The sequence below is a fragment of the Myxocyprinus asiaticus genome, chromosome 22 (genome assembly GCF_019703515.2).
Source record: "Myxocyprinus asiaticus isolate MX2 ecotype Aquarium Trade chromosome 22, UBuf_Myxa_2, whole genome shotgun sequence".
Taxonomy (NCBI): domain Eukaryota; kingdom Metazoa; phylum Chordata; class Actinopteri; order Cypriniformes; family Catostomidae; genus Myxocyprinus; species Myxocyprinus asiaticus.
Window position 1 is genome coordinate 7,738,768 of NC_059365.1, and position 16,055 is coordinate 7,754,822.

The 16,055-nt window shown below is 40.3% G+C and overlaps 1 protein-coding gene across 1 annotated transcript in view; it reads right to left on the reverse strand.

The window, feature by feature from the left end:
- Positions 1–1,431: 1,431 nt before the first annotated feature.
- Positions 1,432–16,055, reverse strand: part of LOC127413364 (fibroblast growth factor receptor-like 1) — a 98,873-nt gene continuing 84,249 nt past the window's right edge. Inside the window, exons 4-7 of the mRNA XM_051650463.1 lie at positions 14,505–14,585; positions 9,088–9,372; positions 7,348–7,701; positions 1,432–7,063 (exon numbers count right to left, since the gene is read on the reverse strand). Coding sequence (XP_051506423.1) covers positions 6,657–7,063; positions 7,348–7,701; positions 9,088–9,372; positions 14,505–14,585 — 1,127 coding nt within the window. The 3' untranslated portion in view covers positions 1,432–6,656. The remainder of the gene's footprint in view (positions 7,064–7,347; positions 7,702–9,087; positions 9,373–14,504; positions 14,586–16,055) is intronic.

A 16,055-nucleotide genomic window follows, 5' to 3' on the forward strand; every position in this document is an offset into this window, starting at 1 on the left:
ACTACATGGAACTTCCTGTCTAATTGTACTGCCACGTTTATCCTGAAGGCTTCACCTCCTAAGATAAGCATCTGTGTTATAGATTGAATGTATTTGAAACTTCCCTCGTATCCTCAGAGGTGGTCTAAAGGATCTGAACAGGTAAGGGTTGGAAAAGCGCTCGTATGTTCGAACACCTTGCACAGATGTCCCACATGTGAATGGCTTTGATGACCCTGATTTCATCCTGAGCTTTCATGATGTCAGTGGGGCTGTAGAAAGATTCCTTTCCTTTAAGTCAGCTTGGCAGGATGTGTAAAGAAAAACAGAAAGACAACACCAAGATGAAGCTGCTTTTGTCACGGTTCTTTGGCAGACTTTAAAGGCCTTGGCTTTGGTCCCATCTCGCAGACACTTTTTTTGTGTGTCTCCGCTCGCTCCCTGCATCTTTCTCTATTTGTAAGCAAGGTAAACATTTAAGGAAAACCAATGGCAACCAGTTTTCACGGCAGGGTGTTTTTGTATTATTACCCTTTCAAATAGCAGCTTTGTTGTCGAGCGGGCCATTATGACTGTTTGAAAAAAGAAGAAAAGCAAACAGTGAATTAATTCTTTGAAAGGAACAGCTAGGTATTCCCAGGTGTTGTTGGCCTTACAGACGCTCCGAGTTTCACTGTCTCAATGAAGATGCTCACTCGTTGGTACATGAAGATTTGTTCCATAAAAAGAACTTTGTGAGGAGAACGAAGCAGTGTTGTGAAATACCGGTAGCGCTTTTGTGGCTGTTTGGTAGCTTCATGATTCGGTCATGACGACCTTCTGTAAATTTGTGATTAATTTGCTCATAGTTGCATAACATATATATATATATATAAAAACATAAGAAAACACTTTCATAAAGCCTGTAAAATAAAGATTTACTTGTTGCATAGAAAAGTTAGCCTATTCATAACAGCCTAACTGATAACACTTTTTCTGTTATATCTTATTGTCATAAATAATTTTTCATAAGTAGTTCTTACCTATACCTACAGGATTACACAATACAATACATTATGCCACAAGAACACAATCTAACACATGAAATTTGTTTTTATACATTGTGCACTTTAAAGGTAGGCCTATAAACATGAATAAGTACAGTAAGTATTATAATGCAGGTCTGTTGTTACTGTGGTTACTGTTACGTATAAAAGCATAAAACTGATTTTATAGTGCATCTTAAGGCAGTATGAATGCATCATAATGGATGAAGAATATCTTTCTAATGAATTATATGTAAGGTATATGTAAAGGCAATATACTTTCAAAACAACATAATTTATTTTATATATATATATATATATATATATATATATATATATATATATATATATATATATATAAACTCAGCAAAAAAAGAAATGTCCTCTCACTTTCAACTGCTTTTATTTTCAGCAAACTTAACGTATAAATATTTGTATGAACATAAAAAGATTCAACAATTAAGACATAAACTGAATACGTTTCACAGACATGTGATTAACAGAAATGGAATAATGTGTCCGAGCAGAGGGGAGGGGTCAAAATCAAAAGTAACAGTCAGTATCTGGTGTGGCCACCAGCTGAATTTAGTACTGCAGTGCATCTCCTCCTCATGGACTGCACCAGATTTGCCAGTTCTTGCTGTGAGAAGTTACCCTACTCTTCCACCAAGGCACTTGCAAGTTTCCGGACATTTCTGAGGGGAATGTCCCTAGCCTCACCCTCCGATCCAACAGGTCCCAGATGTGCTCAATGGGATTGAAATCCGGGCTCTTTGCTGGCCATGGCAGAACACTGACATTCCTGTCTTGCAGGAAATCACGCGCAGAACGAGCAGTATGGCTGGTGGCATTGTCATGCTGGAGGGTCATGTCAGGATGAGCCTGCAGTAAAGGTACCACATGAGGGAGAAGGATGTCTTAACCTGTAACGCACAGCATTGAGATTGCCTGCAATGACAACAAGCTCAGTCCGATGATGCTGTGACACACCGCCCCAGACTATGATGGACCCTCCACCTCCAAATCGATCCCGCTCCAGAGTACAGGCCTTGGTGTAACGCTCACTCCTTCTACAATAAACATGAGTCCGACCATCACCCCTGGTGAGACAAAACCACGACTTGTGCTTTTTGCCAGTCCTGTCTGGTCCAGCGAAGGTGGGTTTGTGCCCATAGGTGATGTCGTTGCCGGTGATGTCTAGTAAGGACCTGCCTTACAACAGGCCTACAAGCCCTCAGTCCAGCCTCTCTCAGCCTATTGCGGACAGTCTGAACACTGATGGAGGGATTGTGTGTTCTTGGTGTAACTCGGGCAGTTGTTGTTGCCATCCTGTACCTGTCATGCAGGTGTGATATTCGGATGTACCGATCCTGCGCAGGTGTTGTTATAAATGGTCTGCCACTGCGAGGATGATCAGCTGTCCTTCCTGTCTCCCTGTAGCACTGTCTTAGGCGTCTCACAGTACGGACATTGCAATTTATTGCCCTGGCCACATCTGCAGTCCTCATGCTTCCATGCAGCATGCCTAAGGCACATTCATGCAGATGAGCAGGGACCCTGGGCATCTTTATTTTGGTGTTTTACAGAGTCAGTAGAAAGGTCTCTTTAGTGTCCTAAGTTTTTATAACTGTGACCTTAATTGCCTACCGTCTGTAAGCTGTTAGTGTCTTAACGACCGTTCCACAGGTGCATGTTCATTAATTGTTTATGTTTCATTGAACAAGCATGGAAAACATTGTTTAAACTCTTTACAAGATCTGTAAAGTTATTTGGATTTTTACAAAATTATCTTTAAAATACAGTGTCCTGAAAAAGGGATGTTTCCTTTTTTTCTGAGTTTATATGGGTATCTGCTATAGTATTTCTGATTTATTTCACAAAACTTATCCTTTGAACTATAATTACAATGTGAAAAAACTCTGGTAAACTGATAAAATATAAACCATAACATTCTGTATCTTTTTTAACTGGTCATAGTGTTGTAAATGGATAGTAAAAATACTATTTTGAGGTTACAGTAACATGTTGTTTGGTACGTTTAGACACTACTATGACAGCAGATATAAAAAAGGGACACTTGAGGGTATACCAAAAATTGGTAAATTTGCAACAGCATAAATTAATATTCACATTAGAACATGACACAAAACAGTTTCATATCTGGTGAACACAAGCTTTATCATTTTATAATGATAAAATGATTTTAATGTTTCAACATGACAAATGTATATTTTTTTAACATAATAACAGGCCAGACTGTACAAGATTGTCCATACAAAGATACCTAATTACGAACGTTGTGTCACGCTCTTCAACAGCATCTATAAATATTTAACACTTGATATATGCTACATAGCATACACTGCAGCTAAGAGGAAGACAATGCTGTATACTTGTATTTGGTTTAAACATGTAGATAATGCCCAATTTGAAGCATAAAACAATTTGTTTACAAATAAATTAATTGTTTAAAGTTTGACAAGGTTTCCTTTTTTGGATTACTTTTTGATAATAATAGGGACAATGAATTTAAAAATGTAGCAAACAGATGTCTGGGTTAAGTGCATTCCTGAATTCCCACAGTCCATTGACCCATTACCATGAACATAATGGTAAACACAGACTTCACATGCACAGATAATGCTAAATACGTATGAGTTTCAGTCTACAGTTTGTCTTTGAATCTCTGACTCAGTTCTGTTCAGTAAATATTAAAGGGGAGCCATTACATGAGCAGTCAAAGGCATTTTACACAGTCTTCATTATAGTGGTCAAGCTTATGAAAATACAACTCCCTCCCCAAACACACACGCATTCACACATGCACACGCACACGCACACGCACACGCACACGCACGCACACGCACACGCACACGCACACGCACGCACACACACACACACACACACACACACACACACACACACACACACAAAGGCCATAGAAGAACTATGGGATTGTGGTACCTCAGGTTATTCAGATTAGGCCCTAAAAATACAAGTACAAAGCTAATGAAAAACACGAGGAACCCCTTGCCAGAACCGTACAATGCCAAAATCTTAAGAGTTATTGCCTTAAGTTACTATCTAACTATAGCTCAAGAATATCCTCTTTTTCCATTAAGTGGAATAAAGATACAATTAGACAGGAAAACTAGATCTTTGATTGACTGAACCTACACCAGTTCTTACTGTAAAAACTCATTATCATACCTGCAGACTATACAAAAACTAAATAAACATACAGTATATGCCCTCATGCATTCAACTTGTCTTTAAAGAACCTGTGGAGATCGAGGAATCAACATTTTCAGATGTTATTAAATGAACTGTAACTAGATCTCCGAATATATGCAAACAATTCTGTTTTGCATGCAAAAGTACAAATACGTTTCACTGAGATTTGGTGCAAAAAAAAAAAAAAAAAAGAAAAATCTTTTGGCCCCGTTCACAAAATTTGTCAATGGGCTTATAAAAAATCGTATTAAAATATTGTGGCGTTAGTTCACTTAGCCCAGGGGTGTCCAAAGTCCAGCCCACGGGCCATATGCGGCCCTCTGACTGCTCCGATGCGGCCTGCAAGAGACTTTAGAAATAGAACAGAATTAGGCCAAATATGGAGAAATTATTTGAAATTTGTATTCTGAGCACTGGATGTCGCTATCACTTGCAGCCGCTATTCAGAGTGCATCATCTCCGCTAGTGTGTTCTGTGTTGTCACCAGCTTCATCCACTGGCAGAGTTCAACAGGAGTTTCGAATACTCCTTATTTTCAAGGATGAAGCACCCCGCAGAAAGAATGATGCATTTATTAAAAGATTGACATCAGGTTAGATACTTTTCTCATGTACTTGTTCTTGTTAAAATGTCACAATACCTCATGTCATACAACTGAGTAGAGCTGCATTGTGCAAGTGGCTGAACAGTTTACTGAGCACACACAAAGACATGCAACCCAAGCATACTCTTCCAGAACATCCTCTGTAGCATTGGGAAGCATCTTTTTCTTCTTTCAGCTGCTCCTGTTAGGGGTTCCCACAGAAGTTTTACATCAGAGGTCCTTCCTGATGCAACACCCAGTGGCTGGGGGACTCTCACTCATACCTACAGGGCAGTTTGTAGTGTCCAATTTTCTTAACCTGCATGTTTTTGGACTTGTGGGGGAAAACCAGAGCACCCAGAGGAAACCCATGCAAATGCAGGGAGAACATGCAAACTCCACACAGAATGGACCAGTTCAGCCAGGACTCAAACCTGGGACCTTCTTGCTGTGAGGTGACAGTGCTAACCACTGAGCCACCGTGCTGTCCCAGCACTGGGAAGTATTCTGATATTTCGTTAAAAAAGTAAAATTATCCATGGGCTTCCCAGCGCCATTTGAGTGAGGAAATACTGTAGAAGAGAGCTCTTTAAACACTTGCACATCTGTGCCTGATGCGCGTGCTCAGCTTGCACATGCACGTCTACAAAATAAAATAAAGCGTGCTAATTTTGATTAAATAAAAATCTTATTTGTAATGCAAGTAACAACAGAACAGAAGTTATAATTGTATAGCTATAAAGAGTAATTCCTTGAAAATAAAGAGTAATTCATTGCATCACTTCATGAAGTGATAAAATGTAATCTGATTCTGATTATTGTGATGGGTCACATCCAACACTCAGTTGCAGATCTATATGTTCTTTGCAGTGCCACTGAATGGACATCAAAAAGATAAAAATGTGAATAAATTAGTATAAAATTTTGTATAAGACGCATCACTGTTCCATTATAAGAGTTCTTTGTGAGTGAAATACCCTATCCTTTATTTAAATGTAGGGCCTACACAAGCATTCCATAGAGCACAAATTATGATTAAAACTAGCATAATATTAAGCGTACAATATAAAGATTATGCATAGTGGCAATCTAGTAGCTTCTAGCCATTTTTTAAATTATTACAGCGATGCGGCCTGCGGCACCATATATTTTTTCTGCATTTGGCACCAGACCGAAAATGTTTGGACACCCCTGACTTAGCCAAACAACAGTTAAAGACACTAAGCTTTAACAAGGACACAAAACATTCACCCAATTCAGTTACTGCTGGATATAAACAATATGTCGTCCCATACAAAATCTGAAGCAGTGTTTCTTTGAAACATGAATGTTTCTCCATTCCAAACTAGACTGACATATCATCATTATTTGTCCTTTTTCCACCCCACTGTTCAAAATGTCTTTGAGCTCCTTGTATTCAGAACGAGAGATCGGTTAGAATGAAACAACATGGCTCAATTGTCTTTCCATTCTCTAGACTTCGAGCAGAAATGTTTGTTTGAGGCAGCCCTTGCCCACTTTGACCACATACTGCCCTATTTTGGCTAAAAGCCTGCCGTAGGTCATAGAAATATGTAAATCAAAACGAGTTTCCCGTTTCTGTTGAGCACTGCAGGTAGTAAGGCCTCCATAAGTGAGGACGGGGGCTAACATTAGTAGTGGTAGAAGCCCTGACTCACTTCGGCCTACATACTGTACTATTTTGGCTAAAACACTTCCATAATACGTCCAAAAAGTAAAGAAATAGAACCAGAAGGAGCCAGAACTAGTTTCCTGTTTGTTTGTGGTGAGGACTGTACTGTAAGTAGGAAGATCTCCATTCCTGAAAACAGGGGCTAACATTGGTAATGGATGTGTTGGTGCTGGTGAACATTGCCGTCCATATGCGAGTGGGTGTGTGTATGAATGTCTGAGTAGATCTTTGGGTAGACTTTCGGAACAGCCTGGGCAAGTAGATGTTGCTGTTGTTGCTGCTGGACCAGATATTCCTCATAAGTGATGGAGCCCATGCAGTCTTTATCGGTGGGCGGTAGGATTCGGTCTCTGGGCGGTTGCCGGTGGCCGTTGGGTAAGGTCTGGGCTGAGATTATGGCTCCTGAGGAACAGTGCTTCCTGGACTGGCAGAACCACAGAAGGATGGTACCCAGGATAAAGACAACTCCTGCAGGAATGCCGATGATGACAGGCCAGGGTAGACTTGGGGGTAGCAGAGAAGGAATCGGAGAAAATGGTGGCTTTGGGTCTGGATAAAGACAGGGAGAGGTTTTGTTGAGTAGGGCTGATTGAAAACCACAATGTCAGGGACATTGAAATTGACATTATATATTTTTGGGTGAACTATCCCTTTAATGGTACAGTAACAAAAAGCAACATATTTAGTTCTAAATGTCAGAGAGAGGGCGAAAAATGTCATGTTAAATTACAGCTGCTTTCAGTACAAGAAAACTTGACTAACATCATGAGTGAACTTGAGGGAAAAAGACACAAAAGTCTGCAAAAAAATACTGCAAAGAGAATGATACTGACCAGGCAGCACAGTAAGGAAGGCACTGCGGAAGCTGTAGCCCATAGTATTGGCCCCCAGGCAGATATACATGCCAGCATCCTCCTCCTTGGCCCGGGTGATAAGTAGCTTGTTCAAATAGGAGCCGTCTGGACGCGACCACACTTCACCCGTGGGCAATACAACGAAGCGATGGTCCCCAACCTCAATGGTGGAGTTGTACTTGCTCTCATCGCCGGGTTCGACCCTCTTTAACCATTGGATAACCGGCTTGACATCACTACGCACTTTGCACTGGAAAGACGTGGTGCCACCATAGTCTACTGTAGTATTCACTGGATGAGTGCCCGTTAAGATGGGCTTGGAATTTGTGCGCTCTGTAATGAAATAAGGAAGATTTTATTTTGTAATCGGCATTTAATAAAATTATCGGCCTGTAATGCTCAGGTTGGTTTTCTTCTTTTTCAGTCCTATAAATAGTTTGAACAATATCACATATGACTACCAAGAGCAAGATTAATTAACTTTCCCCATATGCTGCCTTTGGGCCTGTTAGGATGTGGTTGTTAGGTTAGCAGACACAGCTGGGAATTAATATGGAGCAAAAAGCAAATGAGCTGGATAAAATCGTTCTTTTCAGGCTTCGACTGGATTTACTACTAAATGGTGACCCATCACAGCCCTGCTAAAATTAGCAGCATAGCTGGTCACCAGTGTATGTTTTGTGCTGGATGCATGTATGCTGGTGTCCCCACCAAGTTTCTTAACGAGCTTGACCAGCAATACTGTATTGGCCAATAACTGTGTTTCTTGGACCATAAATAGATGTGTTACCTCCCCTTTGTGTTTGTTCCAAAATCTACCAACAACTTTGTCAATGAATAATACACAATTTCTAAAATATATATTTTTTGAAAATATTATGTAAAACAAGTGTTAATTTCATTTCCACAATTTTGTGTACATCTCATTTGCTACCATTAAACTGTATTATGTTTATAGTGGATATTGGCCATTGTGCTTATTATGTATATCAGATTTTAACAACAAAATATTTCAGCCATTAATTGAGCGAGACACTTTTGCACTGTAGTGTGTTACTAATTGTTTCAACTGCTGTTGGTAATGCTAGAATGCTATTGTTGTTTGTAAAGAATCACACAGGACAGTTATTTCCAACACCAAACTCTAAGAGCATGCCAAACAGATGTTAAACTCTCTGGAACAGCATTCCAACCATGAGAGAAATCATGTTAAACTGTTGTTTAAACTGTTTCTGCATGTTCAGCCTACACCATTCTTTCTGCCAGAATCTATGATACACCCATCAGCCACAACATTAAAACCACCTGCCTAATATTGTGTAGGTTCCACTCGTGCCGCCAAAACAGCACCAACCTGCATCTCAGAATAGCATTCTGAGATTATATTTTTCTCACCACAATTGTACAGAGCGGTTATCTGAGTTTCCGTAGACTTTGTCAATTCAAACCAGTCTGGCCATTCTCTGCTGACCTCTCTCATCAACAAGGCATTTCCGTCCACAGAACTGCCGCTCACTGGATGTTTTTTGTTTTTGGCACCATTCAGAGTAAATTCTAAAGACTGTTATGTTGCAGGTTGGCGCTGTTTTGGTGGCACGAGGGGGACCTACACAATATTTGGTAGGTGGTTTTAATGTTGTGGCTGATCAGTGTAATTGAGTCATCAAAAGCTGCATCACATTCCAGGAGAACATTAAAGAGCTGAGATTCATGACTCACGGATGACTTCCACTTTATAGGTGGCGTTGATCTCTCCGGCGCGGTTGGACACGTGACAGGTATATTTGCCGCTATGTTCGGGCGTAAGGTTCTTCAGGCTGAGGGTCCACTTCTTCTTACGCCCCTCACCCACCTCCTCGGGTGTCAGAGGTCTGCTGTCCTTTAGCCAAACTATGTCAGGTCTGGGGTTTCCGCTGGCAGCACACTTGAGTCGGACTGAACTGCCCACCGGCCGGGCAATCACACGCTTCCTCATTTTGGCCGGCTGTGTGAAACGGGGCCGTACTACAAAGAAGGAGAGAACAAGTTAGACAGCACCTTACTTCTGAGACAAAAAATTATCTGAAGCCTGATTGAAACAGGCTATTTCTAGCAGTGTTCTTGGGTTTATTGCATTCTTTTAGTATAAGGTTTAGTTGGGCGAATCTCACAAAGCTGTAAAGAACATATTGTCATATTTCACCACAAAATCAATATTTTTATATCTATCTTTTGCATATAAAGCATATTTTAGGACCATTACAAGTTTTTTTGCATTGTGACATACATTTTATATGACAATTAAGCACATTTTTGCCCAATTTCTCATTACTGCAATGCAAATAAATCTCATTCGCATTACTGTGATGTGAAAAATATATATTATTTAATTTGAAAAGTATTTATACATCATGGTAGCATTTGTCATACTGCTTTAATTTATGCTTATTTTAATAATAAAAAAAATTATTACGGTGATAAAAATGTAATGACAATCATCATCTAAGAAAATGAGAATTACAAAACACAAAACGAAAAAAACTTACGAGTAAAACACCTGGACGCTTAATGGTAAGGAAAATTTATGGGTGAAATACACTTAATTATAATGAAAATAATGTCACAATGCAAAACATCTTATACCATTGTATTAAATTAGGATTTTTTTTATTTATTTATTTTTGATTTTGATTTTGGGGTGAAATATGACCCAGACAGGTTTCCATAAGATTCACCCAGTTTAGATTTAACTAGGCAATTTTGAATGCTAATTTTAGTCATCTTCCACATGCATACCTTCCATAGGCTATTCTGCTATCCTAATCAAACATTGTAAAGTATAATGGCAGCCATGCAAATTCCAAATTATGAACTTTTCATGCCACAAAATGATCATACTTCTTTTCTAAAAGTTAAGAGCTTAAATAAAGGGGAAGACTGGACCAGTTGACACATCATATGCGCTCATGGTAATTTACACAATACCGATAACATTACAATGAAAATAAACCTTAAATAAGCTGACATGAAGTTCTTGTGTGGGCAAATGTACTAAGCAAAGCACCACACCGTGAGGGCAATCTGACGAAGCAAACAGCAGCTCTATGTAGTTTTTACTCCATAGTTCCCTGCTGACTGTTAATGCTCACAGTTGACACCGCAAAAGCAAATACAATAGTGAACTAAGCATCTTACCCACCGGCAGCCACTGCAGTGTTTCACAGTAAAAAAAACAAGCAAGTCAGGCCCTCTTTGAGCACTGCCGAGTTCAGCAGTGCTCCAATATCAAATCAGATGGTGGCCGTCAGACAAGAATGGAATGTTTCCCCCCCTCACACTTCACATAAATAGCTTGCTCTTTGGCTTGTCAAACGCAATTACCAAAGCAAACACTGGGTTCCAGAGGTACAAGTGTGTGACTCCAAAAAGTAGTGGCCCACAGGAAGTAGTGTGGGGACTGTCCAGAGAGAGCCATAAGCAGCTGCCGTGTGTGTATTTGTGTTTGTGTCTTTTTGTTTAAATGAAATATTACTTTGAATGTTCAGTCGGTTCCCACTTCCTCCTTGTCCACATAACCCCTGTTACAATGGTGCTGAAACCCGGAAAGGAGGAGGGATGCGCTGTCGTGGAGTCCTTGCCACTGCCGTCCGCCGAAAGGAGCAGTCGTGACCGTCTGCTGGAGGAGTCGCTGCCGGCCGCCTGGACGTGGAGGAACGGCCGCCATCTGTGAGGGGAGGAGGGGCTCGCTGCCAGCCGCCTGGATGGGTGGAGCCGCTGCCAGGGCGGAGGGGCTCACTACTGGCCGCCAGAACGCGGAGGGGTGTTCCATCCGCCAGGGGTCGGAGGACTCGCTGCTGTCCGCCTGGGGAGGAGCAGCTGTCATCCGCCAGAAGGTGGAGGAGTGGTCAAGGACCAGGCGATGGTGTGTCTGGGAACCAGCGAGCAATTTTTTTCTCTCTCTCTCTCCTCTCTTTCTCTCACTGTTGCTCTGCCTCTGTCTTTCCCTCTCCCCATTTCTCTCCCCTTGTCTCCCTCCCAGGTTTCGAGAGAGGTGGGGAAAGCCTGCCGGCAGGCACTGCCAGAAAGGCAACAACCCCCCCCCCCCACCCCCACGTCATGCAGGGGGTTCCCCGGCATGAGGCAAAGGAGGGAGGAGTGTGACGAGGAGGAGGGTAGGGCTGGGCTGTGTGTGCGCAAGGCCAGCCCCCAATCGGGCTAATCAGCCGAGGAGAGGGATAAAGCCAAGCCGGATGCGGCAGTTCCAGAGAGAGAGAGCCACACGCAGCTGCCGTGTGTATTTATTTGTGTCTTTTTAAGTTTTCATTAAACATTATTTTGACTGTTCAGCTGGTTCTATCCACCTCCTTGCATATTTTAACCCCTGTTACAAGGTGATATTATTGAATTCTGTAACTGAACTGATTGCAGAATTAAATAAAAAAATCTAAAAACATTTTCTTCTTTGCATAGCTTCAGTGTTGCTTACTACTTTTTTTTTAAAAGAGTAGCTTGGTTGTAGTTTAATTACTCATAGTTATGAGTAACTTGTAGCTTGGGAAGCTAGAGTTTCAAGTTTACAGATACAGTTCCGCTATGATTGTTTTCAAACAGGTTTCACAAACATTCCCCTTATCTCTGATTGGTTGGAAAAACAGATAGTCCGGCCCCAAACTCAAGCCATTGGGTGATTCAATGTTGCTATGTCAGGCTGGGGTGCATTTCCCAAAAGCATTGTTAGCCAACTTTTGGTTGCAAGTTCCATCTTTGCCAACATAGTTCAATTATTTTATTTTTTTTGCAGAAACCGTACATTCGCAAACAGCATCGCAATGTTGTGTGGTTGGAACTACAGCTATCCACCTGTGGTTAGAAATATAATTCCTTATTAGTTTGCTGTGTGGACATCATTTCACTTCGCTGAGACTTATATATCTTTTATTCCATATAGACTGAAAATTTCATTCTGTCAAGACTTTGACCAGTTTACATGCACTTAAGAAAACTGCTTATTCCAGGATTTTGCTGAAAATGGGGTTCTGAAATGTAACGTAAACATGAATGCAGCTGTTTAAGGCATTAAAGGCTGTTTAAGAGAAAAAGCACTTTAATACCGTTTCTGTCGGAGAACACAGCGTATGTGTCCATGTTAACAGCTTTCATGTCTTCAGCAGCTTTTGCACATTAAAGGAATAGTTCACCCAAAAATGAAGATTTGCTGATAATTTACTCACCCTCAGGCCATCCAAGATGTATCTGTGTATCTTTCTTCATCAAAACAGAATTTAAGATTTTTAGGATTTCATTTTAGGCCTCCTCCTTTAAACTATGCAAGTGAATGGACTCCATTTTTTGACGGTCCAAAATGCATATTTAGGGTGCATCATAATAATCCTCCAGTCGACAAATAAAGTTCTTCTGAACTAAAATGATTGATTATTTTTAGAAACAAAACAATACTTTTATACTTTTTAAATACAAATGTTTGCTTCCGTACATCTCTGTGACGTGCGCTCATGAGAGGGATGACGTAAGCTCGTTGGTAAGGTCACGTGGAGGAGGAGGCAGGAAGCCCCGTTCACAAACCAAAACAGTCCAAAACAATTAGAAAACAATATAAAAGAAAAAATCATTTCCAAATGATAATAATAAAAAAAAACATTACTGCAGTAAATAACCATCCTTTATTTCAGAGCAATGCCGTTGTGTTATCTACTTGTGCTTTTTTTTTTTTTGCGGAAATATATAGGCTATATGACTGTCAGGAATTCAAGCCACACAAGCTGTAGTCAGTGAAACCAAGTGTCCTTTGTGTGAGACTTGACAGTGAAGTGGCATTAAGGTGAGTTATTTATGCAGGCAGTGATGAGCGAGTGAATTGAGTGCAGGTGCGGTGAATTAGAAATCGGGTGATGAGGAGCGGCGCACTGAGGGAGGTGCAGAGCCCGAGGGAGGCGTGACAATGACAAAGTTTTCACACATACCTGAGTTTGCTGGAAAAAAAGCACAGGCACAGCCGATGAATTCAGATATCGACCCTTTGTTTCTTTCAATGGTCTGAAATCCTCAGAGGTAAAATGTTCACTGCACACCCTCCAACATTTGAGGGAATGTAGGGATGTACTGATATCAAGGTTCAGCGCGATAAGCCAGAGCTTCAGTCGCTCATGATCATGCATATGCAATCGATGAAAAGTTAATATTTTTCCCGCCGTTGATTTCCTTTGGGGTTTCTGAAGGTTGAAGCATCCAGGATATACACGCCAAATAACTATTTTGAACAATACACTTATACAAATACAAATCTACAGTAAAGACAATTAAACTTTTGTACAGCGCTCCTCTTGTAAACAATGACACGCTTCCAGCCTCCTCCTCCACGCGTGACCTTACCAACGAGCTTACGTCATCCCTCTCATTAGCGCGCGTCACAGAGATGTACGGAAGTGAACATTTGTAGTTAAAAAGTATATAAGTATTGTTTTGTTTCTAAAAATAATCAATCGTTTGGGTTCAGAGGAACTTTATTTGTCGACTGGAGTCGTGTGGATTATTTTGATGAACCCTAAATATGCATTTTGGACCGTCAAAAAAATTCTTGCACATTCACTTGCATTGTTTAAAGGAGGAGGCCTTAAATGAAATCCTAAAAATCTTAAATTCTGTTTAGATGAAGAAAGAAACTCTTCTTGGATGGCCTGAGGGTGAATAAATTATCAGCAAATTTTCATTTTGGGGTGAACTATTCCTTTAAACAGCTTTCTGGATCTCCACCCACTGTGTAACATCTTTAATGACAGCTCTGTATTGTTGAACCAACGTGGTTCAAACGATGGATGTGAGACATACTTATTACAGTTTCGGGAAACTTAAACTGTGTTTAAGAGTCTAACAAGTTCATGACCTTTTTCACTGACTGCTGGGAATCGAAAAACTAACCACATCTAATATATCTAAAATGTTTCCAAGTTCTATTTTTTTTTACGTGTTCTAGTTTAAATGTCTAATACAATGTAAAACTCAAAGTTAAAATTCATGAAAGGCAGCTTATGAAACATATTGGCAGCCGCAGTGCATATTTTCAGCTGATTTCTGGGCAGCAATTATAAATACCATGATTTAAGGAGATCAAAGGGGATCACAGAACTTCAGCACCTTACCCAGTTTACCCGTCTGGTCAGTGGAGTAATCGGTTTCACCAGCTGGTCTAGCACCTTCCCTCCCAGCACTCCCAGAGTCATCTACAAAGAGAAAGAGAGCAAGAATATAATATTTACATATCAAAATACACGAGAATGAACTCTGAGAGGCTGACTGTCATGCATATTTATGTTCGATCCTGTAATTCTTTGGCCAAATCAGTGCAAAGCTTCACCACCTTAACAAAAATATACAACTGACTCTTGATCTTGAACATGATACTGTAGCTGAGAACTTTCAAATGCCGATGCTGCACTTCAGGGCTTCAGAGTGTCAGAATAAGAGTGATAATTGGCTTAAATGCCATTCAAGAAGCACATTGTACAAATTCCAGAGGATTAAGGGCACTAAAAAATCCAAACAATCAATCCATTTTATAAGTAGAAAGGCTGAAATGAATAATAATAATAATAATAATAATAATAATAATAATTTACATATGATGTTAAAGGTAAATAATATAATTTATGTGCCATTGTGACACCAAACAAAATTGCAAAATTCATGACTGTTTCCCGAACACTTTCCCCACCTTACTACTTTTCGTTTTGAGCTACATGTTATATCTTATCATCAGAATAGATACATTCAGGTCAAACATCTAAAGTCACACATGACAGAGATTGAAAATCATGACTGGAAAACTGTGGCCCGTCTGCTCTAGTTACAACCCCTGCTCATCCGTTCACCACATGACTGGCATTTTCAGGCCTGTCAGCTCTTTGAAGCTGTCGGCGGGGTGGTTTGATCTGAGAATGTACACAGTTTAACACTCCTGCAGGAGAGGTTCCAATCTGGGCAAAGGAAAACAACTCATTGCTGGGCTAACAGCTTAATTACTATGGCTCAAGATATACTCTTACCCTTCACTGAGCCCCTCATGCATGGTTACTCTACACATACAGTTGTGCTCAAAAGTTTGCATACCCTGGCAGAAATTGTTAAATTTTGGCATTGATTTTGTAAATATGACTGATCATGCAAAAAAACTTTTAAGGATAGTGATCACATGAAGCCATTTATCATCACATAGTTGTTTGGCTCCTTTTTAAATCATAATGATAACAGAAATCACCCAAATGGCCCTGATCAAAAGTTTACATAAGGTGACACACACAGGTTTAAATGGCAATAAAAGGTTAATTTCCCACACCTGTGGCTTTTTAAATTGCAATTAGTGTCTGTGTATAATTAGTCAATGAGTTTGTTAGCTCTCACGTGGATGCACTGCGCAGGCTAGATACTGAGCCATGGGGGGCAGAAAAGAACTGTCAAAAGACCTGCGTAACAAGGTAATGGAACTTTATAAAGATGGAAAAGGATATAAAAAGATATCCAAAGCCTTAAAAATGCCAGTCAGTACTGTTCAATCACTTATTAAAAAGTGGAAAATTCTGGGATCTCTTGATACCAAGCCAAGGTCAGGTAGACCAAGAAAGATTTCAGCCACAACTGCCAGAAGAATTGTTCGGGATACAAAGAAAAACCCACAGGTAACCTCAGGAGAAATA